At 44.7% G+C, this 24,530-nt stretch overlaps 1 protein-coding gene and 1 pseudogene across 3 annotated transcripts; one reads left to right on the top strand and one right to left on the bottom strand.

The window, feature by feature from the left end:
- Nucleotides 1–5,383: 5,383 nt before the first annotated feature.
- On the top strand, nt 5,384–22,884 carry LOC100281403 (uncharacterized). Of its 2 annotated transcripts, NM_001372506.1 has the most exons (5): nt 5,448–5,573; nt 5,683–6,602; nt 11,168–11,641; nt 21,156–21,203; nt 21,285–22,724. In NM_001372506.1, the coding sequence occupies exons 2-5, from the start codon at nt 5,711–5,713 to the stop codon at nt 22,532–22,534; spliced, it is 2,664 nt and encodes an 887-aa protein (NP_001359435.1). In that variant the 5' UTR covers nt 5,448–5,573; nt 5,683–5,710; the 3' UTR covers nt 22,535–22,724. The 2 variants fall into 2 exon arrangements, with proteins under 2 accessions (XP_035821737.1, NP_001359435.1); XM_035965844.1 differs by having other exon boundaries at nt 5,384–6,602; nt 21,285–22,884.
- On the bottom strand, nt 8,461–9,214 carry LOC100279136 (uncharacterized; annotated as a pseudogene). The gene is made up of 2 exons (NR_157300.1): nt 9,052–9,214; nt 8,461–8,795 (listed from the first exon to the last, which is right to left on the bottom strand). The product of NR_157300.1 is annotated as an uncharacterized protein (transcript).
- Nucleotides 22,885–24,530: the final 1,646 nt, after the last annotated feature.

Raw genomic sequence — 24,530 nt, 5'->3', positions numbered from 1 at the left:
ATAAGAATAGTAGCTTCGGCAGAAGACGAAGCTGAAGCTGATTACTCTGTGGAAAAAGATGCTATAGAAGGGATCAGGCTTCAGGCTGTGGAAAACATCAATAAATACCAAGCTGAAACAATAAAATGGCGTGATAGAAAGGTTCGGCTAAAGAATATTGAACCAGGACATTTGGTGCTTCGAAGGGTAGCCAACCCAGAAACTTAGGCAAGTTACAGCTGAAGTGGGAAGGACCTTTTCTCGTAGTATCTTCGTTAAGACCCGGTTCCTACAGATTGAAGGATATGGACGGCAACGACATTCCTAGATCATGGAATGCGGATGAGCTTCGGCGATATTATGTTTAGCTTGATGTAATTTTTTATATTCTTTCTTGTGGCACCCTTTTCCTTTCCAAAGGGGGAGAAAGGTTTTTAATGGGGCCACAGCATGTAATTTTTCTTTTTCTTATTTCAATTCTATAAGAACAATATCCCCCAAAGATGTAAATATAAAAGCTGAGAACGCACCATCGAGTGCAAAGGAAAAAGAAAAGAAAACAGAGAGAAGCTCAAAAGTCGTTCCTAAGGGAATGCAGAGCTTATAGCGAAAAATAAACGCTGATTCTGCCGAAGTAAAAGGCGAAGAAGCTCCTAAGGGAGGCTTACAGCGAAAAATAAACGCTGATTCCGCCAAAGTAAAAGGCGAAGAAGCTCCTAAGGGAGGCTTACAGCGAAAAGTCAGCGCTGATACACCGAAAAATAAACGGTGAAGCCGAAAAATAAGCGGCAACAAGATTTGAGTCATTCTTAAGGGAATGAAGGCTATGATTATGGCTTCGAATATATATTCGGATATTCATTTGCACGGTACATTACATCATGACATTTGCATTCATAAACATTCATTTAGACATACATAGGATCATTATCATCATATCATACAGAAAAGGCAGATGCTTCGGCTATGAGGATAAAGCTTCGGAGAAAGAAGAAATTTTCATGCTTCGATGTGTACGAAAAGAAGGGAAGGTGTTTTTCGCCTTCGGCTCAAAAAGAAAATTTCGTCCACAGCAAAGCAGATTGTACACGGACAAAGGGGAAAAGATATATTACAAGGTACGCACAAATTTACATAAGTTTCTTTACAATCATATTACAAAATTTTCTCTAGAATCTTATGCAGAAAAGTCTTTCGGAGCATCTGTTAAAGCTTCAGCTCGTCATTCTTCAGCTTCATCATCCTGTACATATTAAAACGGAATGAGAAATGCGCAGAGTTCAAGGAGAAGGTAAAAGTAACAAGTATAAGTTTCTCACTGGCTTAAGGTGGCTCCGAGCTTCGTCATCAGCCATTTTTCGCCCGCCGTTTATCCAATCTGGGTCATAAACCTGTTTCCTATGCTTCGAGCTAGGCTGGGGATGTCAACCAAATCTGCCGGCGACAAACAGAAGTTTGGCCTATTAACAATTTTCCCGTGCGTGCAGCCAGCCTTCAGGAAAGCAGTAGCCGTGCCTCAAGAAGCTAACAGGGCGCAGAAATCGGCATGCTCAGCGATAACTTCGTCAAGTGCATCAACTTCGCCCTCAATGTATTCAAAGGTGCTTGGCAGGTTTTCAGCTGAAGGTGTAAACTTATCAGAGCTGGCTCCAATTGAGTAAAACACATCCTTCAGCCGCTGCACATATCGGTTACCGAAATCTAAGCATTTTTCCTGAAGCTCCTTCAATGATTTCTGCAAATTTGAATTCTTCTCAATTTCGGTCTTGAGACTTGTTTCGATATTCTTCTTTTCTTGCTCAGGTTTTTCTGATTTTATAAGTAATTCGCTGTTTAATTTGTCAATTTCGGCTTGAGCTTTAGCCAGTGAACCTTCCACAGAGTGAATGACGAAGTCTTTCTTCTCCAAGGCAGCTTCGTGATCTTTAACTTTGTTTTCAAGATCTTGAATGACGAGATGGTAGCTTCGTTTTTCTCGTCTTCAAGATCTTGTTGCATCCTCAGCACTTTACTTAGTAATATACTCTGCCAAAACAACCTTCGTCAGAAAACATCTTAATTCAATAAAACAATAAAAAGTTGAGAGTTTTTACCTTGAAATTAGCATAGAGCAAGCTACCGGCGATATGCTGTCGCTGGTACCTGCAGAGGTCTGCTTCAATCTTCGGCAGGCCAACGCTCTTTGAGAAAGTCCTAACAACCTTGGCCTCGGTTCGATTCCGAAGGCATCTTAGTTTCCCTTCATTGACTCCGCCAAACAGCAGAGACCCTGGTTTGTATCCATAGGATATAGCATATTTCTTTAGCTCTTCTTTTTCAGTTTCTGATAACTCTTGTCCAAGTATATCTTGAAAATTAAAGTTTTCTTCTTCCAAAGTGTCTTCAATTTGTTCTTTTCCTTTCTCAATTGTCGTGTCCACCGCGGCCGCAGCAGCTTCTTCTTCAGCCATTTTCAGAAGTATGTTATCAATATCACCAAGTGTGGTTTCTAGATTAGGATCTTCGGTGGTCTCGGTTTCGGCTCCGGTGGCTTCGGCTTCGGTGGCTGCTCCGGTGGCTTCGGCTCCGGTAGTTTCGGCTCCGGTGGCTGTGGTTTCGGCAGTGACAGCGCTTTCAATAAATGGTATTTTTGACGCCGATGTCGGTGGCGGTGTCTGATGAATGACATCGGCCACTTGGATAATTCTCCGTTTTTTCGGCTTAGCGGGACTTTCTGTTGCCGAAGGTTCTTTTTCCTTCTGAAAAAACTTCGTCAGTTCTAGCGCCAGCGGACTTAGCTTGATAGGCAAAGGTTCAGTCATTACCTTTAGAATCTCTTCCACTTCGGCAGCAGAAGGTGTTGCAGGAGCTTCCTCCTCTTGGGCCGACGTCTTTGGTTTTGGGGATGCAGCTTTTCTTTTCTTTGGAGCAGCTATCTTCGGCTCAGGGCTCAGTTTTCTTTTCTCAGAAATTTCTTTGTCCTTTTTAGCCAATTTGGTGCCTTCTTTGTCAAGGACGCTGGCAATCCTTTTTTCTTTTCTGGCCTTCGGCATCTTCGCCCAGTTGCTCATAGTCAGGGTAATCAAAATCCAAGGCATCCAACACCCGATTCAATCTTCGTTTCGGACGAGTGCCGAAGGCCGCAGTCATTAACTGATCTTCTTTCTTAGAGTAGTTGCCGAGGATCTCGTTGCACATAACCTCAATTGTGTCCAACCACTCTTGGCAGGGTGCTTTAAAATGTTTCTTAAACTTGTAGTGATAAGGCAATCGAACAAGTTCTCCCTTCTTCTTTTCTCCCTCTAGCTTCGGCATCTCCCATTCCCTCAATGTTGGGAACACTTTAAAAGCCAAAAATTCATGCACTAAGTCTCTAGTGCCAATATGATCTGAAATCACTCGAAATTCAGCCAAAGCAATCTGACTCGGGCTCCCCATTATCATGTTGCATCGGGGCCTCGTCTCTCCGAAGGTTAGTTCTAGCGGACTCTAGACCAATTTATCTTCATCTTCATCAACTTTAACATAAAACCATTCAGACTTCCATCCGGCTGGCCATTTGCTTCGGTAGCTTATCATTGGAAACTTCGTAGTCATGCGATAAGCAAAGTTGTAGCAGCCAAAATTCTCGTGCAGACCATCTCCTCTGGCTTTAGTCTGGTAGTGTAATTCATGAACTCGACAGAAACCCTCACCGAACGGTTCCACTCCCTGGCTACGAAGGGCCCAAATATAAACACTTAACCTAACGATAGCATTATGGGTCAGCTGATGAAGGTAAATCCCAAACTTCTTCAGTACAATAGCAATCATCTTGTTTAGGGAGAATCTTAAACCAGCTTTAAGAAAACTTTTGAAGACTACTACCTCATCCTTTCCTGGCTTTGGGATAGTTTCTTCTCCACCAAAACGAATTAATTTCTTCTTGGCCTCACTAAAATAACTCAGCTTCACCATTGTAGGAAGATCAGCTTCAGAGATGGTGGACTTTCCAAAGTCTAGATGACTAGGTTTACTTGGCACCCCGCAGTTGTACTCATCTTCGGAACCAATTTCTTCAACATCAGCTTGTGCTGCTTCGGCAGCAGGTGTGTCCTCTGATGAAACCAGCCTAGAACGCCTCATTGCTTCGGAAATCGGAACAGTTTTAGTGGCTTCGGTCTCATCTCCATCACGCTCAACCCTGGCAGTGGAGTGTACTCTGGCCATTTGATTATAAATTTCTTGGAAGTTTTTTGAAAATTAATAACCTTTTTTCTGAAGCTCTTCTTGTGACAAAGCAGAATCCAAAGTGGTGCTTCGTTTGAATGCAAAAGTCAAGCTTCGGCTATGGTTAAATTTTTGGTAGCAAAACAGTGCAATAGCAATGAATGCTGTGGTAACTTCACACCTACCCGTCTGTTTATATAGTGCTGCAGGTAAGAAGGTGAATCGTCAAGTCTTTTACACCGGACAAACAGTCGCTCGCACCCACTGAACGGTGGGCCACAAAACCCGAGAAGGTGAACCTGCATGGTGGGACCGCTTCGCGCTCGGAAATTGTATCGTTTCCCGGCAACGAGCTCAGGGAAGGTGTTTTTCGGACCTTCGGCTTACCGAAGCCTAAGAGACTTTTTTCACGGATCAAGCTCGTTACGAAAAACGATCTAGCACCGCGAAAGGGCTACTGTTGGGACCATGCTTCGTCGCCGAAGGTCCTTCAGGAAGAAACACCTTCGGCAAAACCTGTTTATACGTGATACCGAAGCTACCGCTCATGAAGCTTCGATATTATAGCATATCCGAAGATGAAGGATCGAACCGACTTAAAGATGGAATGACTTTTTAGTCCATAAGGGTCTGATTCATAATTGTAATCTTTTGTAAGGGGTATGATTGTAATTTCTTACAGGCTGCGTCCTGTGCCTATAAATAGTGAACAGTACTCCTTTACTGTTCACGCAATCCTGTAATTGTCAACGCATTACTCTGGAATTATTGTTTTCTGCCAAGGCGAAGGTATAAATGTAACTAAACATCATGTTTTAATATTTCAGTTTATAGTATAAAATAAGTAAATAATGTTATTTATTCTTGGTATTCTTTAACGTTTTATATTTTATATTTCATTTCGCATTGTTTTATTTCTGAACACGAAGGTATGACCTTCGTGATTTATCTTCCATTACCTTCGTCCGAAGCTCATTAAATCCTCAAGGAAATAATGTTTCAGCGGACGAAGGGCTTTAACATTTAACATTCTATGTTGTCTTGTTCTTAATTCATAGCATTTGAGAACAAGTTCCCAACACTATCTATGCCAACAAGCTATTAGCTCTAGTGCATTCAAATATCTCTTAACTAATTAATGTATGTTTAGTCTAAAACAAATTATATTTGGTATGGAGGAGTAATAAATGGATATAACTATAAAGATGACCGGATGAGCACGAAGGCCCGACGCTTCGTCGCCTTTACATACTTGTGGTGGATCTCATCATTGACGTGCATATCTTTGATGAAAGCATTGGCGTACCAACCGGAGGCGACGACGATGACGATGACTATGCGGGTCTTCCAATTCCCATCAAGAGACAATAAAGCAGGAGCAGGATCATTGCTAATTCTTTTCTGAAGTAAATATTACCGTCATCTTCTCTTTCTTCTCTTACAAATATGAGTCGTTTGTTCGTCCAAGTACTGCCACTGCACAATATCAGCTTCGTCCTTCCTTCTTCTCTCAAGTTTCACACAGGTTATAAAAACTCTTCAAATGAGGCTGCTGCCGGATTCACCACTACTGCTGTGCGTTGTGCTCGTCTTCACTGCGATTCCATCTGAGCAAGATTCTTCTGGTGTGCTCGGAACAAGCCAAAGCCAAGCAGGTGGCAGCAACGCTCTTCCCGCCGCCGGTTGCCCTAGAAGCTGTGGCAACCTCACCTTCGACTACCCATTCGGCATCGGCTCCAACTGTTCTAGGTCTCCCGCCTTCAGCCTCACCTGCGACAGCACCACGCAAACCCCCAGGCTCTACTTTGAGGACGACAGCATCACGGAGGTCGTTGCTTATGGAAGCACCTGGTTGCAGATCAGCCTTTCCCAGGCCATTCCCATCATGCATGGTGGTGTCGTCAGCACTTACAACATGTCGTGGAAGTCTTCTGGAAGCGGCTTCACCCTATTCTATGCGAACCTGAACATCACAGGCTGCGACTTCGATATATACCAACTGCAGGATAGGCATGCGTCGTCCGTGAAGCTCTGCACAGTCACCTGTCCTGATGCAGGGATCACGGACAAGGTGGCCAGGCAGAACTGCAATGGAACAGGGTGTTGCTCCGTCAACTTGGATGTTCTTGAAGCCTTCCAGCTACAGTTTGTCCTCCGCAGCCACGGCAGAGCTCGACTTGGCACGCACACTAGCCGAAGCTCCCTATGGGATAGCATCAATGTAACTTCCACCGATGCAGAAATCCTGTGGAGTATTGTGGATCAACCGACGTGCGCCAGCGCCATGGATGACAGTGCAAACTATGCCTGTGTAAGTAACCATAGCAACTGCTATGATGGCTTGGGTGGGAGATTAGATCTTGGATATATCTGCAGATGCGATGGTGGTTATAGGGGCAATCCATATGTACCCAATGGCTGCTCACGGGATAAAGGTAATCCTTTACTAAATTTCATCCGTATATTATTGGGCGATCTTCTACGCCTTCCATTTCAAATTATAAGTTGTTTAGAGACCATAACACCTAATATAGGGATGTTTGAATTCACTAGAGCTAATAGTTAGTTAGCTAAAAATATACTAGTTAATTAACTAGTAACCAATTTACTAAAAATAACTAATAGATGAACTATTTGATAGGGTGTTTGGATGTCTTTAGCTAATTTTAGCCACTAACTATTATCTCTACTGCATTCAAACACCCCTTAGATTCTACTAGATCATTAGCAGCAAAGAAGGGATCTCGCGTAACAGTCTAGAGATGAAGTCAGTTTGATTTTCGATTGGATCTTCAGTTCTCCACTCGACGCCGGCCCAGCGGAGCTAAGGGCAGAAACAGCTCAAATCCCGGAGAACTCCTTCCACCAGGCGTCGAGTAGAGTGTGCGCGGTGGCTGGAGGAGATTTGACGCCGAGAGACGGAGGAAGCGACGAGAGAAGAGTGTTAAGTAACTCTAGCGCAACCCCCGTGGGTAGGGGTGAAAACGGTCGGAAACGATCGGTAAACACAAAAACCATTTTCGTTTTCATATTTTTCCTCGGAAACGAGATCGAAAACGGTAACTCCAGAAACGAAAACGATATCGGTAATTCGGAAACATCGGAAACGAAAGTTCGGTACGAAAATTACACCGGTTACGATCGGAATCTAAAAATTCGATCGGTAAAAACTGTAACTTGTACCCTCAATTGACTTCAAAAATTCACGTAAGTCATACATTTATATAAAATTAATAATAATATATAAGGTAGCAGACCACAATAAATATATAAAGTAAGAAATCATAAAATAATAAAATCATTATTATGTATTTAAATAAAGTAGAATCAAGATGTGTATAATGATATGGCACTTACATTCTATTTATACACCTACTACTTGGTATAGTCAATATAATTAGTGTCCTCTCGGTACTTCTGAAGTTCTCATTCAAATTATGAATATATGTATCAAGAGTAATAAGTGGTAAGAAAACATAAATAAGATTTATAAAAGTTTCAAACGATTCTAAACTATATACCATTAGATAGATCTTGATTTTAGAAAAATAATAAAATTAGTTTTATATTTTTCTAAGCTAAGATGAATTTATTATGAATTTATAAAGATCAGTTCAGATTTAATATTTTTTCTGAAAAATACCGAATTTATTACCGACGGTAAAATACCGAATAAAAACAGTAATTTCCGGAAACGGTCGGAAGAGACCCAAACCGTTTCCGTTTCCGAGTTTTTCTACCGATTCCGTTTCCGTATTTTCGGTAACCGTTTCCGTTTCCGTTTAGACCTAAATTTCGGTAAAATTTCGAAAACGATTTCCAGTATCCGAAAATTACCGTTTCCGTTTTCTTCCCTACCCGTGGGGTTTATCGAGGAGGCAACGAGGACGAAACACGGGCACGAGCAAAGGCTCTGGGAGCAGGATGCGGCCTGCGGGCGCCACCTAGGGTTTTGGAGCAGAGCGAGGAAGAGACGTGAAGCTACTGCGTGATTTTGAAATGGTGCCGCGTCGACACGGGCAGTTTTTATGGCGGCGAGCATGGTTTCGACAGGCGCAGAGCGTGGTTGTAAAAACTCACGCAGTAGCTTCAACAGTCGTCGAAAACAGACGATTGTATGCGAGCGTGCCGAATGGGTGAGACGACGTACGAAAACAAAAACTGTTGAAACTGGTGCATTAAAGTAGTAGAAACTTACATAATTCTAATTTTCCGTCTAGTCAAAATATATACAATAAACTAGATTCGTGTCCATGCATTGCCATGAGAGTAAAAAAAATAGTATAAAACATATATACGAAACGATAAATATTAATATAATATGCAAAATCCATGTGATAAAATATCACCATAACACTAATATTATATTGACGATATAAATATGCAATAATAATATAAATACATCGATATAAAATCCATGTGAGAAACTAGAACTCAACTTTCTCTTCCTCTCTCTACCAACACAAACACTAGTTGTGTATCTTGAATTTGCAATTTCACGGGGTATCGGTGCTCCTGCAGTCTTTAGAACCAGAACAAGCTCTTTGAAAATCCTTCTATCCTCCTCATTCACAAACACAAACACAACAGCCATTCACCTCCTCCCCCATCCGGGATGCCCTTTCAACCTAGTGAATATATTCATCAATGGAATTTGGTAAATCAAACAATATCACTTGACGTACTTTTAGAAGATCCATTCCACACCCCAGTCCCCAGGATTCCAGTAGAAACAACGAATGGTGGGACGCCCCTGCCCCAGCGGCGGCGAGGGTGAGCGATAGGGAGGGGAAGAGGCAGATGCAGCGGAGGATCGCCGGATGGAGCACCACCGCTGCCATTTCTCTGGATTTGACTAACCGAGGCGGAGAGGAGCAAACATACCAGTGTGATTTGGCCTTTGCCGCCGCCGTCATCACCTCACCGGCCCCGGCGTCGACGTGGCTGAGCCCACAGCCTGGCTCATGGGCGAGCGCAACGGCTTCATCACCTGGCAGCGCGGCGAGTTTGCTTTCGCCTCTTCCACATCGAACTCCTCGCCATCGGAGGGGGGTCGCTGGGCGGTTGCATTGCATCCGAGGGGTAGGGGGAGGGCTGAAGGCTGAAGCGGTAGATGAGAGGAGGCGGCATGCTGGGCTTGCTACGTGGGCCACACCAAATAACACAGCCCACGCAGCCTGTTGTCGTTGTCATGGCTTGCAAATTATAGTACCATACTCAAGAATTGTGGTACCAGCTTATAAGGGGTACTGCTTCGAAGAAAGTAATCGTGGTCAAGTGCTCTTGCAGTCTACTCTTGGCGATTTTTTGCGACGTGAAAAAAAGAAAGACCACACGTGGGCCCGCGTGCAGAGTGTGGCAGAACGGGGGAATGGGGGCCGAGGCTGTCACGTGGGTCCGGCGTGGTAGAACGGAAACGGTTTGCAAGATGTGGGAATGATGGGGGCCGAGGCTATCACATGGGATCGGCGTGCTTAGTGTGGCAGAACCTGGAATGGGGCTGTCACATGGGCTCGGCGTGCTTAGTGCGGCAGAACAGGGAATGGATTGCATGATGGGAACGGCGGAACAGGGAATGACAGGCTTCCCTTGCAGTCTTAATAAGTAGTAGAGATAAATTAGGATTTCGCTATATGTATTACTATCTTTACTGTAAAAGAATTATATGTTAGAAAAAAAACCTAACCTCGATTAAGGTAGGCTTATGCATATATAGCAACAGTACATGAGCTGGGCCAAAACTCATCACAATAGTGACACACAAAATCATCTAACACCCCTCGTAGTCGCAACTCTAGCCATTACAGACGTTGAAACCAGATCGAAATTCCGAGAAGACCATAGATGAGAGGCTCTGGGTAAAGATGTCAACAAACTGGGGGTGGTTGGGACATGGAGGCTGCGAACATCGCCAACAGCGACATGCTCACGGACAAAGTGGAGGTCGATCTCCACATTCTTCGTGCGTCGGTGCAGATTGGTAGAGGTAGATCATGCTAACATTGTCGCAGTAGACGAGGGTGGCGCGAGCGAGAGGGCTATGAAGCTCCTAGAGCAGTTAATGGAGCCAGAACGCCTTAGTCACACCGTTGGCCATTGTGTGATACTCAATCTTAGTGCTAGAGCGGGAGACAACAAGCTAGTGCTTCGACGACCAGGAGAAGAGGTTGGTGCCTAAGAACACGGTGTAGCCTGAGATGGACCGACACGTGTCAGACAATCGACCCAATTAGTGTCGGTGTAGATGACCAACTCGGAGGCCAAAGAGGGTTGAAGAAGAAGGTCGTGGTCGAGGGTGTCGTGAAGGTAGCGAAGAATCCACTTTTTAGTGGTGAGGTGTGGCTCCCGCTAGTTATGCATGTGAAAGGCAGACCTCTTGGACAACGTAGATAGTCAGACCAGGTGAAGGTGAGGTACTTGAGAGCCCCGACGAGGCTCCGGTAGGCCGTCACGTTGCCGACCAAGGCACCACAATTGTCGAAGAGCTTCGCTTAGGTGTCAACAGACGTGGAGCAAGGCTTACAATCGGACATGCTAGCATATTCTATAACATCGATGGTATACTGGAGCTGGTGAAAAAAGAGGCCCTGAGGGCGGCACTCCACGACAACACCAGAAAGTGGAGAAGTCCCAAGTCCATTGCGAACTCGCGGCACCCTCGGTCCAAGGTGCAATGGGACTAAAGGAGTTCGGGTAATAGTGGTAGGCAGGCTGTAAGCTCTAATTATTTTGGGTAAAGTGGGTCAGCCAAATAAAATAAAATAAAATGAATCATGACAGATTTGATGTTCGTTGCATGTATATGCACACACATGCAGAACAATATACTGACAAAAGATTTGCGTACAGCGTATGTACTTCCCCAGTCTTGCTGTCAACTTCTCGGCCATGATGTCTGTGTATAAATCAGTTGTATTTGTATGTCTAACTTTTCCTTAGCAAAACAACTTGGGCATTCTCCAAACATTGGTGACTTATGAATTCCTTTTGTCAAAATTAGGATATAATCCTAAGGAACAAAAGGAGAACTGCCAGCGATCATGCGGTAACATCAGTGTCCCGTTCCCTTTTGGCTTAGAAGAAGGTTGCTTCGCAAGAAGGCTATTTCAGCTCAACTGCACAAATACAGCGTCTTCCAGTCTCCAGTTCGATGACGAACATCAAGTGACACGCATACATATCAATGAGGGGCTTGTGGACATTAAATACACCCCACTTTACGAACAGGAGATGTTTAGGGTGTATGTATCTAATGAACCTGGCCTGTACATTGGCTCTGGGGAATCGTCCTCTGTGCAATGGGCTGTTGCCAATCTGACCTGCCACGAAGCAATGCAGAACAAGTCGGGATATGCATGTGTAAGCATCAGTAGCACATGTTTGGGTGTCAACTCAACAGATGATTACATTGGCTATCGATGCAAATGTCTGCACGGATTTCAGGGGAATCCATACATACACAATGGATGCCAAGGTCTCCCTCTCTGCCTCACCTTTTTCCTATAATTTGGTTAAAAACTGATTGCATTCTGGAGAGTACACACATGACACAAGCACGCACTAAAAATACATTTTATGCTTTTGAGTCCTAACCATATTGGTTCAACAAGGGATTGCATTTTGGAGATTACTTATAGCTAAAATAGTAGTGAGTTATTTCTTTGTTTATTAATTATTGTAAGGCACCTCTTTCTGCTCTGTTTTTTTCCAACATATATAATCAGTAACATTTATGCTCCAAGTTGCGAACAGGGAGTGATAGAGATGGTCCAGTTCAGTTTCAGTTGCGAACAGCAGATCTATATGTTTTCAATCTAGGAACATTTATGCTCCAAGTTGTAATCTGGATATTTCCTAGTTTTATATTGTTCAATTGCAAACTGATTATGCTGCATAAACCAACCAATTCTGGCATCCATACATGAAAAATACATAACCCTCCTGAAGAGATTATAATCAACACTCTCTGATTGCATACCAGAACTTTGAATCTTTTAGGCTCTACTGTCCAGAGAGCAGAATCCTCCTCTGTATACTGATTTTTGGCAGTGAACAATATAGGTGTACATTTGGGCCGGGCCTGATGGGCCGGCCCGAAGCACAAAAAAAAAAGCACGGCCCAGGCACGGCACGGCCCGAAATATTTTAGTGCCGGGCCGGCACAGCCCGATATATCGGGCCGGGTTTGGGTCGACGTCACGGCCCATGGACGGGCACGAGCACGGCCCGTTTAAGGCAGGCACGAAATGGCCCATATAGAGGCACGAAAAGGCCCATATATTTATTAAAACCACACTTCATTCCACACTTTCATATACTTGATAAAGAATACAAAACTAGAGATAATACTAGTTAGATGTTTTTTGTAGCTTTGAATTAGAGTATGTGATGTAATTTTACTTTTGTTATGAACATTAGACAATAAACTGAACTTACGAACTTTATATAGAGCTGATTATACTCTTTTTCCTTCTAACAAAATGATTTATAAACGAGGTAGTCATTGCATAGCTATGGTAACTTTAATATAAATATTAAGTTTTCTTTTGTTCAAATTTATTTGTCTTATCTTTTATTTGTTTTATTATTTTTTTTTTGAATTTAGGGCTCTGATGTGAATTTCGGGCCAAAAACTGAATTTCGGGCCCTAATGTGAATTTCAGGCCAAAAATTGAATTTCGGCTTTTATAATTTCGGGCCACCCGAAATGAGCACAACACGTTTAAGCAATTACGGACCGAGCCGTGGGCCGAGGGCTAGGCCCGTGGGCTGGCCCGACACGGCCCGAAATTCAAACGGACCGGGCCGGCCGGAAATTCAAACAATACGGACCTTTTCGGGCTTGGGCCGGGCCGGGCGGCCCAAATGCACACCTATAGTGAACAACAATGGCCCTGTTTGGTACAGCTTATTTTCAGCTTCTTCACAAATTTAAGCTGAAGTCCTGCCAAACAGGCAGCTTCTGCAGCAGCTTATCAGTTCAGCTGCTTCTCAAAATGAACTAAAAGCAGCCAACAAGCAGAAGCTGCTTTTTACCAGCTTATCAGATAAGCTGCTTTTTCAACAAGCAGCAGCTGTCCCAAACAGGGCCAATGTCTGGAAACCATAACAAGCTACACATAAATAGCACTAACCAGCACCTGAAAAACGCCCCCGCGTCGTCCTCCGCTCGGGCGACACGGGAGGCCCCCAAACCCTAGCGCCGCCACTCTCTCCTCCTCCCCCCCCTCCCCTCCACCGTCGCCGGAGGAGTCTACCGGTGGCCGGCGCGGACCCCAAGAACGGCGGTGGCGGGGTGTTTTGTTAGCCTCCGTGGCCTAAGACTATGAAGAGAATATAGGAACCGGAAGAATACAGGAAGTATGCTAGAGGTAGAAGAAGGATGCAAGGGTTGGGACTTCGTTGTTCTCATTCTTCTTGTCTGGAGGAGAGTCCTCGACTTCTTTTTATACGCAGTCGACACAACATAATACTCCAATGGTAAAACGTAATCCTTTACAAGACGCAGCCCAACTACACGGCCCAATCCGGCCCGGGTACTCGAGTATTGGCGCGCTTCTTCCGTTGCACGCGAGGCTGCTGCGTTCCTCCGGATTCCACAGTCTTCAGTTCAACCGGTCCCATCTCCAAAGTGCTAACATTCCCCTCTCCTTCAAATATGGCTTGTCCCCAAGTTGGTGCATTGGGAAATCGATTCTTCAGAGCATCCTGATCCTCCCATGTTGCTAATGAAGCATCCAAACCTGACCAGAGAACCAGCACTTGTGCCACAAAAGAGCCTCCAACGCTGCACCATACGACTCTGAAGAATTTGAACTGGAATCTAAAAGACATTAGCATCATCTGGCAGCTGAGGAATTAGTTTATGATCTCTGCTCAACACAGTCTTCAATTGAGATACATGAAAGACTAGATGCATGTTGGAACTGTCAGGTAACTGTAATTTGTATGCGACATCACCAATGCGTTGTAGCACTGTGTAAGGTCCAAAAAATTTGAACGCCAATTTCTGATTGGATCGAGTTGCGAGAGATGACTGAACATACGGCTAGAGCTTCAAATGCACTTTATCACCCACTTGAAATACTCGTTCAGTCCGATTCTTATCGACTTGATATTTCATCCAAGCTTGAGCGTGCAATAAGTGTTGCCGAGCCAACTTAGTAACCAACTCTCTGTCTTTCAGCCAAGAATTCAGATCATCAAAAGGAACCACCGTGGAATCCTGAATACCAAAGTGGCGAGGTAGATACCCATACAAAACTTCGAATGGAGATGTACCCAAGGAAGAGTGAATGTTGGTGTTATACCAAAATTCAGCAACTGGGAGCCACTGAAACCATTTGCCCGGGCATGTGTGAACGAAACAACGCAAATATGTCTCAATGCACGGATTAACCCTCTCTGTCTGCCCATCGGTTTGTGGGTGATACGCAGAACTCATACTGAGTTTGGTGCCAGTGAGAGAAAACAGTTGCTGCCAAAACTGACTGGTGAAGATCCTGTCCCTATCAGATACTATGGTGAATGGCATACCATGTAATCTGTAGCCTTGGTCTAAGAATAATCTGGCCACCTTAACAGCTGTGAAGGGATGTGCCAAAGCTAAGAAGTGACTGTATTGGGAAAACTTGTCCACAATCATCAAAATGCAATTCATGTTAGCTGATTGAGGTAGTCCTTCTATGAAATCAAGAGACACTGTGTGCCAGGCATGAGGGGGAGCTGGCAGTGGTGATAATAAACCCGGAGATTTTAGTCTGTCTGGCTTTGCTTGCTGACAGATACTACAGGTCTGCACAAAACGATGAATAGCTTGCTTCATGCCCTTCCAATAGAACAGCTGTTTGATTCTTCTGTAGGAAACCGGGGCTCCCGAATGTCCACCCAAAGCTGAATCGTGGAGGGCTGATATGACCTTATTTTGCAGCTGCACATTAGTGCCCAACCAAATGCGACCTTTATATCGGATAACTCCATCCTTTAAGGTGAAGTCTGAGTTAGTTGTTTGTGAAGCCACCGCCAGTTGGCTCAATAGCTATTGAGCTAAATCATCTTGTTCATAGCCTTGCACAACCTCCTGTATCCAGATTGGTGTGCAGTGAGACACATGAAACAATTGTCCCTGGGTATGAGGATATCGTGAGAGAGCATCAGCAGTGTTCTCTGATCCTTTCTTATAGATGATTCTATATTGTAAACTAGCTAACTTGGAATAGACCTTCTGCTGCCACATAGTATGAAGTCTTTGCTCATTTAATTGAGTTAAACTCTGATGATCCGTGTAGATGTAGAATTCAACCAACTGAAGATATGATCTCCATTGTGCTACTGCTAGCAGAATAGCCATGTATTCTTTCTCATAGGTAGATAAACCTTGATTTCTGGGTCCCAGGGCTTTGCTGAGATATGCCAACGGGTGCCCTTTTTGAACCAATACTGCTCCCACACCAGTCAGACAAGCATCAGTGTAAATACTGAAAGTGACAGAGAAGTCAGGCAGGGCCAATACTGGTGCAGACACCAAGGCTTTCTTTAGACAGTCAAATGCTTGCTGATGCACAGTTGTCCAAATGAAAATTACATGTTTCTTTAACAACTCTGTGTGGGGTCTGCTGATAGTAGCAAAGTGACGCACAAATTTTAGATAGAAGCCGGCCAACCCCAAGAAGCTCCTCAAGGCTTTGACAGATGTAGGAACAGGCCATTGTTCAATCACTTGTATCTTTCATGGATCAGTTGCTACTCCATCAGCACTGATTACATGTCCTAAATAGCATATTATCCTTCTGCAACAACTGTAACACCAGTGTCGAATAATCTAGATGGGTTTCAAAAGAGGGACTGTATATTAAGATGTCATAAAAAAAACCAGATCACACTTCCTTAGAACTGGTGCTAGAGTATCATTCATGGCTTCCAAAAATGTGTTGGGAGCACTGGTAAGGCCAAAAGCCATTACTCTAAATTCGAAATGTCCCATATGAGTTTGAAAGGCAGTCTTGTGTTCTTCTCCTTGTTGCAGTAATATCTGGTGATACCCTACCCTTAAGTCCAGTTTGATGAACCACTTGGCAGCTGACAGCTCATCCATTAATTGATCAAAAATGGGCACTGGATACTTGCTTTTAATAGTTAGGGCATTGAGATATCTGTAGTCCACAAAAAAACGCCAAGTATGGTCTTTCTTTTTTACTAGCAGCACTGGAGAGGCAAAAGAATTGTGACTCTTCTGAATCACACCTTGCTCTAACATATCTTTAACTTGCTTCTCGATTTCATCCTTGAGAAGAGGAGGATAACGATAAGGCTTCACATTACAAGGTTGAGCTCCATCTATTAGAGGGATAGCATGGTCACATTGTCTATTAGGAGGCAGGCCAACTGGTTCAGAAAATAACTCTGCAAACTGAAGAAGTATGGTCACCAATCTGGGATCAGTGTGTGTACCCACTGGTTCTATCGAGACCTGACACTGTTCAGTATCTGATATTAACATCAGTTCCAATCTTGCTCCTGGGTGAAAGGACAGTACATCTTGCATCCTAACAGAATGGCCTTGATACTGAATTGTTATCCATTTGTTTGCCCAGTCAATTTTCATTGGGCTGTATTGCGTGAACCAGTCCATGCCAACCACTAGATCAAAAGATGGTAGTGGCAAAAATTTTAGATCTGCAGAGAATTGTACTCCTGACATGACCCAGTTTGCTGCAAGTAAATAATGTTCACATTTGAGTATCTGTCCATTAGCCACTTGTACTGTAATTGGAGTAGACAATTTGTCCACACCCTGCAACAGAGGTAACAATTTGGAATTCAAAAACGTGTGCGAAGAGCCAGAATCAATTAACACCAACAATTCCTGATTCTGCAACATTCCCTGCAACCGAAATGTGCTGGGAGTATCGTGACCGGCCCATGCAGCCATAGATAAAACCATCATTATTTGTTGTTCAGGTTCAGAAACTTCTTCAGTTGTTTCTTCTGAACCCAATAGTTCCCAGACTTCCTCAATAGCATGCAATTGCACCGTAGTAGCACATCTGTGACCATGAGACCATTTCTCTGCACATCGATCACATAAGCCCCTTGCTCTTCGATAACTTTTGAGTGAAGCTACCCGATCAACCACCGAAGTGTGTCGGGCTGTATCAGAAGTTGCTTTGTCCGTTACTGCTCCCTGAATTGGTAGCCGTTCTGTCCGAACTGCTTCTGCAGATGCTAGTCCCGACTTCCAAGCCTTGTTGACTGATGGTTCAAAGCGTCGACGCCGGCTGGATTCCACAGCCTCCTACACAATAGCAAGAGAACAAGTTGAGTGAAGCTACCCGATCAACCACCGAAGTGTGTCGGGCTGTATCAGAAGTTGCTTTGTCCGTTACTGCTGCCTGAATTGGTAGCCATTCTGTCCGAACTGCTTCTGCAGATGCTAGTCCCGACTTCCAAGCCTTGTTGACTGATGGTTCAAAGCGTCGACGCCGGCTGGATTCCACAGCCTCCTACACAATAGCAAGAGAACAAGCAGTACCCAAGTTGTGTGGTCTCTGTACCATAACAACTGTTTTGATTTCGTCTCTCAGACTGTCTACAAAACGCATCGCATAATAAAGTGGATCGGTCTGGGACTCATAAGCAGCTAACTCGTCCACCAGAGATGTGAATCGTTCCACATATTCAGAGACAGGGCCATTCTACCTGATATGAAAAGGCCGACAAATCAAGGACTCATGTTGTTCTCGTCCGAACCGATCATGAACTAATCCACAAAATTCCTCCCAAGCGAACTGGCGCAGCTGCTTTTCTATCGACTGCAACCAGCACGACGCGCGGCCACCAAAGTACATCGAAGCCACTTTGACCCACATCGCAGGTTCAGTTTCATACATCTCAAAATAACTCTCACACTGCCTCTTCCACAACTGCGGTTCAGTACCATCAAATTGTGGAAAATTGATTTTAGGTAGCCGACCCAAAGAAGAGTGCCTGTTTTCTCGACTGCAATCAGTATCGTTCCCAAATCCAGCACAACGATGAAACGGAGGAAGATACGTACCCTTGACCGGGTCGTTCGTCCAGGTATTGGCATACCCAGATTCATGATCCCGGTAACACTGGTCAGAGCGGTGGCCGAATTGCCTGTCGACTTGCTAGAACCTGGCTGGTACGTGCCCAGTAGTCGACCCATAGGGACCGCAGATCCTTGGTTCACACGTTGCAGGCGAACAATGTTCGCGTTCAAGGAATTTGTTGACACGCGTGATCTCCAGGGCCATGTCCGTCAGGCGCTTCTCAAGATCTGGCTTCCACTGCTCCACCTCTGTTCTTGCCATTTCCAAGGCGATGAGTCGTTCTTCGTCGTGCGATGCCGTGTTGTCCACTGCATGATGCAGTTCTTCGCACTGAGCGGTGAAGTGATTGTGGAAGCTGGCACAACGCACCTCGAATCTGCGCTCCAGCCCCACACAGCGCCCTCGATCTTCCGTGTCAGGCGATCTTCCATTTGCTGCATTTGCTCGAGCAGCTTGTGCGTCAAGTCGTGGTACTCCATGGCCGCCGACCGTGGACGACGTGGAAAGGAACATCGAGGATCCAGGATCGAAGTCTGATACCAACTGTTAGCCTCCGCGGCCTAAGACTACGATGAGAAGATAGGAATCGGGAAGAATACAGGAAGTATGCTAGAGGTAGAAGAAGGATGCAGGGGTTGGGACTTCATTATTCTCATTCTTCTTGTCTGGAGAAGTCCTCGACTTCTTTTTATATGCAGTCGACACAACATAATACGCCAACGGTAAAACGTAATCCTTTACAAGACGCAGCCCAACTACACGGCCCAATCCAGCGCGGTTACTCGAGTATTGGCACGCTTCTTCCGTTGCATGCGAGTCTGCTGCGTTCCTCCGGATTCCACAGTCTTCAGTTCATCCGGTCCCATCTCCAGAGTGCTAACATGTTTCTCCCTTTGTTTGGTCTCCATGTGCTCTAATCTGAGCGGATTCTGTGACGGGCGATCTTCGCGTTGCGCCGGCGAGCGAGCTCATGCTGGGGTCGGCGTCAGCGTGGCTGTCCTCTTCCGTGGGCGCCTGGGCGGCGTCGGCGGAGCCGTAGCTGGGAGCAGGTAGAGGAAGGGCCAGCCGCGGGCGCGGCTGGGGCAGGCGCCGTCCCCCACGCCGTCGTCGTTGGTGGGGGGCTTCCGTGGGCGTCTTCTTCTTGGGTTGGGGCGGTTTCAGCCCCGTGTACAGGGGCGTCGTGCCCATGGGTGCCATGCCAGGGCTCAGGACGCCATGCCGCTGGTGGCGTCGCGCGTTCCGTGCGGCGGGTCCCTCCTCTCCTCTACACCAGTGCCAGCCAGTGACCTTCCTCGACCTCGTCTTCTACCCCCTTGCTGCTTGGCCGGTGGCTGCTCCACGTTGCTCGCCAATGAGCAGGATGGGGATGCTCGGGGACTTGGGCTAGCGGTTCTAGTGTCCTGGCCGCCGGGTCCGGTGCCCCCAGGTCTGGGGAAGCGCTGGTGGAGTCGGCTATGGTGGGGCGACTGCGCTAGCTTGGGTCTCTAGATTCTCCGTCTTCGTGGCCAGATCCGAGGACCATGAGCTAGGGGCAGCGGCCGATGGTGAGGCACTCGCGCCTGGTGGCAGCTAGCTACGGTGGCTGCGAGTGCCAGGGGCGGCAGCGACGGTCGGCATCGGCTTTGGCGCGTGGATGTGTGTTGCGCGCGGAAAGGTTTTCTGCCCGGTTCCATATGCCTGGACGAAGGGGGTGGCGGCTGACGCGTCGATGCCCCTCTCGAAGGGTTTATGCGGGATGTCAGGGCAGCGACGACAACAGAGGCAGCTTGCTATGGCCCGGTGTCTTGGCCTGGCGATGTGTCGTGGGGCTTCTTGGACGAAAGTCTTTGCGACGGTGACGCCCATGGGCGCCGCTTCCCCTGTTGAGGGTGTCGCTTCCCCAGTACTGTCTTCCATGGGCGAAAGCCCAGTCCATCGTGGACAAGCGGCGGTGGCGTCAGGTGACGTCATTCTCTTCCTGAAGGCGTCACTATTGAAGTTCGTCTCGGCCTCGACGTCGCCTTCGGCTGATGCCTTTGCTTCTCGACGTCCGGTGTGCGGGTGGAGGTGGGGTCTTTGCAACGTGAAGTCGAAGCTGCTACGTCAGGGGATATGGCTCGACAACGATGACATGAAGCGAATCCCCCTTCTTCGTGGGCTGGTTTGTTTCGGTGGTTGGGCATTAGCCGGGGGCGGGGCGAGGGTTCATGTATGAAAGTCAGAGCTGCTCTTTGGCTTGAGCTTGGCAACGATGATCTATTGCGACCTTTCCCCTCGGGCAGTCTGTCTGTTTTCGTTTGGTTCGTCTAGGGTTGCCATAGGAAGTTAGAGCTACTGGTTGCTTTGCAATCATGCTTGGCAACGATGACTCATGGCAGTTTGTGTGCTCTTCCGCGTCATGTTGGTGGGTTAGCCCTTCGTGTGTCCTTTGTTTGCTCCACGTAGGGCAACCTTCTTGTACTTGTTAGGTTTTGGGCTCGGTTTTCTTTAAAACAGGGTCAAATCCATTTCTTCTTAATTGAGAGGCAAAGCTCCTGCCATTACGTTCAAAAAAAATAGCACTAACCAGGCTGAAGTCAATAGACTGATTACCATAACTTTAAATCTTTACATGTGATTTCATCTTGTTGTGTTACTAGCTTTGAGTTAGGATTTGCCTCAACATTTTAAAAGACATAACTCTGACAAAACTGAAATTCACTCTGTTACGAGTGAAAACAAAACTTTCCACAAATCACATTCTTTTATAAAGATGACCTTAGTGCTCCAACACATGGGATCTTCAATATCCTTGTTCGTTTTTTTCAGAATGAAATCCAACAGTCAGATTTTCCAGATCGCAATATTGTTCTGGGAATCTACTTATATCTGCTCTAAGTTCAGTTGGACTAAAATTCTAACTTTCTTGTACTCTCCAAATAACATGGATATTTGCAGCTTTACCAATTAATGGGGAAAGTACGAAAAAGCAAAATCTTCTATTAGGTGAGCTTTGTACAATTGTAATTTGACAGCTAACAAGGAAAAGATAAAGCAGAACCAGACTAAGGAACATAACTATCGCAGGTATTGTGATTGGGCTTAGCAGTGGCATCGGGATTTTACTTCTCGGCTTATGTGCAACAGTGCTTCTTCGCAAATGGAAAAGGGACATCAAAAAGCAGCAACGAAAAAAATATTTTCAGAAAAATAAAGGCCTTCTCTTGGAACAACTGATATCATCCGATGAAAATGCAAGTGAAAAAACAAAGATTTTCACTTTGGAAGACCTGGAAAAGGCAACAAACAATTTTGATCCTACACGAATCATTGGCCATGGAGGCCATGGCATGGTGTATAAGGGTATCTTATCTGACCAGCGTGTGGTGGCAATAAAAAGGTCTAAGAACATTGAGGAAGGTGAGATCAGTCAATTCATTAATGAGGTAGCAATTCTCTCTCAAATAAATCATAGAAATATAGTGAAGCTTTTTGGGTGTTGTCTTGAAACTGAGGTCCCACTGTTGGTGTATGACTTCATTTCAAATGGATCATTGTTCGAAATTCTACATTCTAGTTCAAGCAGTGGTTTCTCATTGTCATGGGATGACTGCTTAAGAATAGCTGCAGAAGCTGCAGGGGCTCTCTATTATCTACACTCAGCAGCTTCAGTATCAATCTTCCATCGAGATGTGAAGTCCTCTAACATACTACTAGATTCAAACTATACTGCAAAAGTTTCAGATTTTGGTGCTTCTAGATTGGTTCCTATTGACCAAACTCATGTTGTCACAAATATCCAAGGTACATTTGGGTACTTAGACCCAGAGTATTACCATACTGGACAGCTAAATGATAAGAGTGATGTATATAGTTTCGGTGTTGTGCTTGTGGAACTACTCCTGAGAAGGGAGCCTATCATTACAAGTGAGACAGGGTCAAAGCAGAACTTATCTAATTACTTTCTTTGGGAGATGAAGACAAGGCCAACAAAAGAGATAGTGGCTACTCAGGTTTGTGAGGAAGCAACCGAGGAAGAGATTAATAGCATTGCCTCGCTTGCAGAGATGTGTTTGAGACTCAACAGTGGGGAGAGACCTACTATGAAGCAAGTCGAGATGAATTTGCAGCTCTTGAGAACAAAACGGTCAAATTCATGCCATGTTGTTCAAGATAATGCTGAAGAGATACAACCATTGCTTTGTACAGGAGCTGAATCTAGATACGAGACGTTTTCTATTACCTTGGGTGGTAGTTCTAATGCAGAGTCTCAATACAGCCAAAGATTCAATAGCTTGGAGCACGATTTTAAATCATCTCTTGGGACGCCACACTAAGGGCCTCTTTGAAGTGTCTGAATTCCACTACAACATAAAGAGCAAAAGAAGCTTTTATGAGGTGGATATTTATTTTCCTGCAACTGCAAGTCCTACCAAAATACTGTGTTGTAACCAGGCATGAACCTGAACATCTTAATGTGATCTATCTTTCTATCCGCAGAATATCATGAACAGTCCTTTACTCTCTTGTTTTTTTTCTACATTATTATCATACAGAAGTATGTTGTACTTATTTCCCTGCAAATTGGACTCACTATTATGTATTGTTTGTAACTGGATTCTTGAAGTTCATACATCAGATGTACACATCTAAATTTTTATATCACCTTGGAACTAGATAAATTAAATTATTTATGTATAATGTATTTTGTATAAGTGATGTGCCGTATCGTGAACTAGGCAATGAGTGAGCAAGGATCGAGTCACTAATTCCTCAGTGGCACGCTACATCGACATCTGAGTGTAATAAAAAATATGCAAGGGTCTTCATATCATCGATAGATGCGAAGGGTAAGGAAGCTAGTTGAATCAACTAGGATTCGTTTGGGTAATTGGAATGTATGGTCGCTTACAGGTAAGTTAAGGGAATTAGTTGAGACAACAACTTGAAGGACCCTTCGTTTTCGGACCCTTCCATCTAGTCTTTCGGACACACAAGATATTTACAGTTGTCCTTGTATAAATATCTTGTGTGTCCGAAAGACTAGATGGAAGGGTCCGAAAACGAAGAAGGTGGACAGTCCTGGCTTTAAGTTTTGGTATACAAGGACAACTGTAAATAGAAATAGAGTAGGAATTTTGATTTATAAGAGTCTCAAGAACGGTGTGGTCGATGTGATAAGGCAAGGAAATAGGATTATCTTAGTCAAGCTTGTCGTGGATGATTTGGTCTTAACATGATTAGAGTGTATGTCCCTCAAGTAGGCCATGATGAGAGTGCTAAGAGACTTTTTGGAGGAAGACTTAGATGATATGGCTAGAGATACATCTATTAGTGAGAAGCGTTTCATAGGAGGAGATCTCAATGCGCATGTAGGTACAACAAGTGTAAGTTTCGATGCGGTTCATAGAGGTTTTGGCTATGGTAGTAGGAATCAAAAGGGTGAGGAAGTCTTGAATTTTGTGATAGCTTTTGACCCGTTGATAGCCAACACTTTCTTTAGGAAGAGAGAATCCCATTTAATGACACATAGTAGTGTTCAACACTATAGTCAGATTGATTTTGTCCTCACAAGAAGAGAGGATAAACGAGCATGCTTGGATTGCAAGGCGATACCTATGGAGTGTGTTGTCTCTCAACTTAAGCTTGTGGTGGCAATCATTCATTTTCAGGTGCGTGCCTATAGGGTATACTAGCGAAGATAGCGAGAACAAAGCGGTGGAAACTAAAAGGAGAGACAACAAACGTTTTTAAGAAAAGGGCCATCAAAGAGGGCACTTGAAAGGAAGAAGATGCACAAACAATATGTGGGAGAAGATAGCAACCTCAACCTGCATTCGGAAGGTGGCCTTAGAGGTGTGTGGAGAAACCAAAGAGAGTGGAGGCAAAACTAAAGATATTTGGTGGTGAAACGAGGAAGTCCAAAAAGCTATTGAGGAGAAGAAAGAATGTTATAGACGTTTGTACCATGACAAGAGTATGGACAACATAGAGAAGTACAAGGTAGTAGAAGACCACAAAGCGCGCGGTAAGTGTGGCAACAGTAGGACATACAAGGATCTTTAGCAACATTTGAGTACGAAGAAAAGAGAGAAATACATAGATAGGATGACTAGGGTCTGTGAGAGGAAGACAAGGAACTTTAACCAAGATAAGTGCATTTAAGGATGAAATGAGGCACCTATTGGTGAAGAGGATGAAATTAGACATCGTGAGATTTTTTTGACAAATTGTTTAATAAGGAGAATGAGAACACAACATTTTAGTTAGATGACTTTTTGATGCGTCAGATCCAAGAATTTGAGGTTAGAGTCATTGAAAAGGATAAAAGAG

Source organism: Zea mays, chromosome 3, assembly GCF_902167145.1.
Source record: "Zea mays cultivar B73 chromosome 3, Zm-B73-REFERENCE-NAM-5.0, whole genome shotgun sequence".
In the NCBI taxonomy this organism is placed as follows: Eukaryota; Viridiplantae; Streptophyta; class Magnoliopsida; order Poales; family Poaceae; genus Zea; species Zea mays.
Note: the sequence above shows the minus strand (reverse complement) of the source record. Positions and strands in the feature narration are given on the sequence as shown.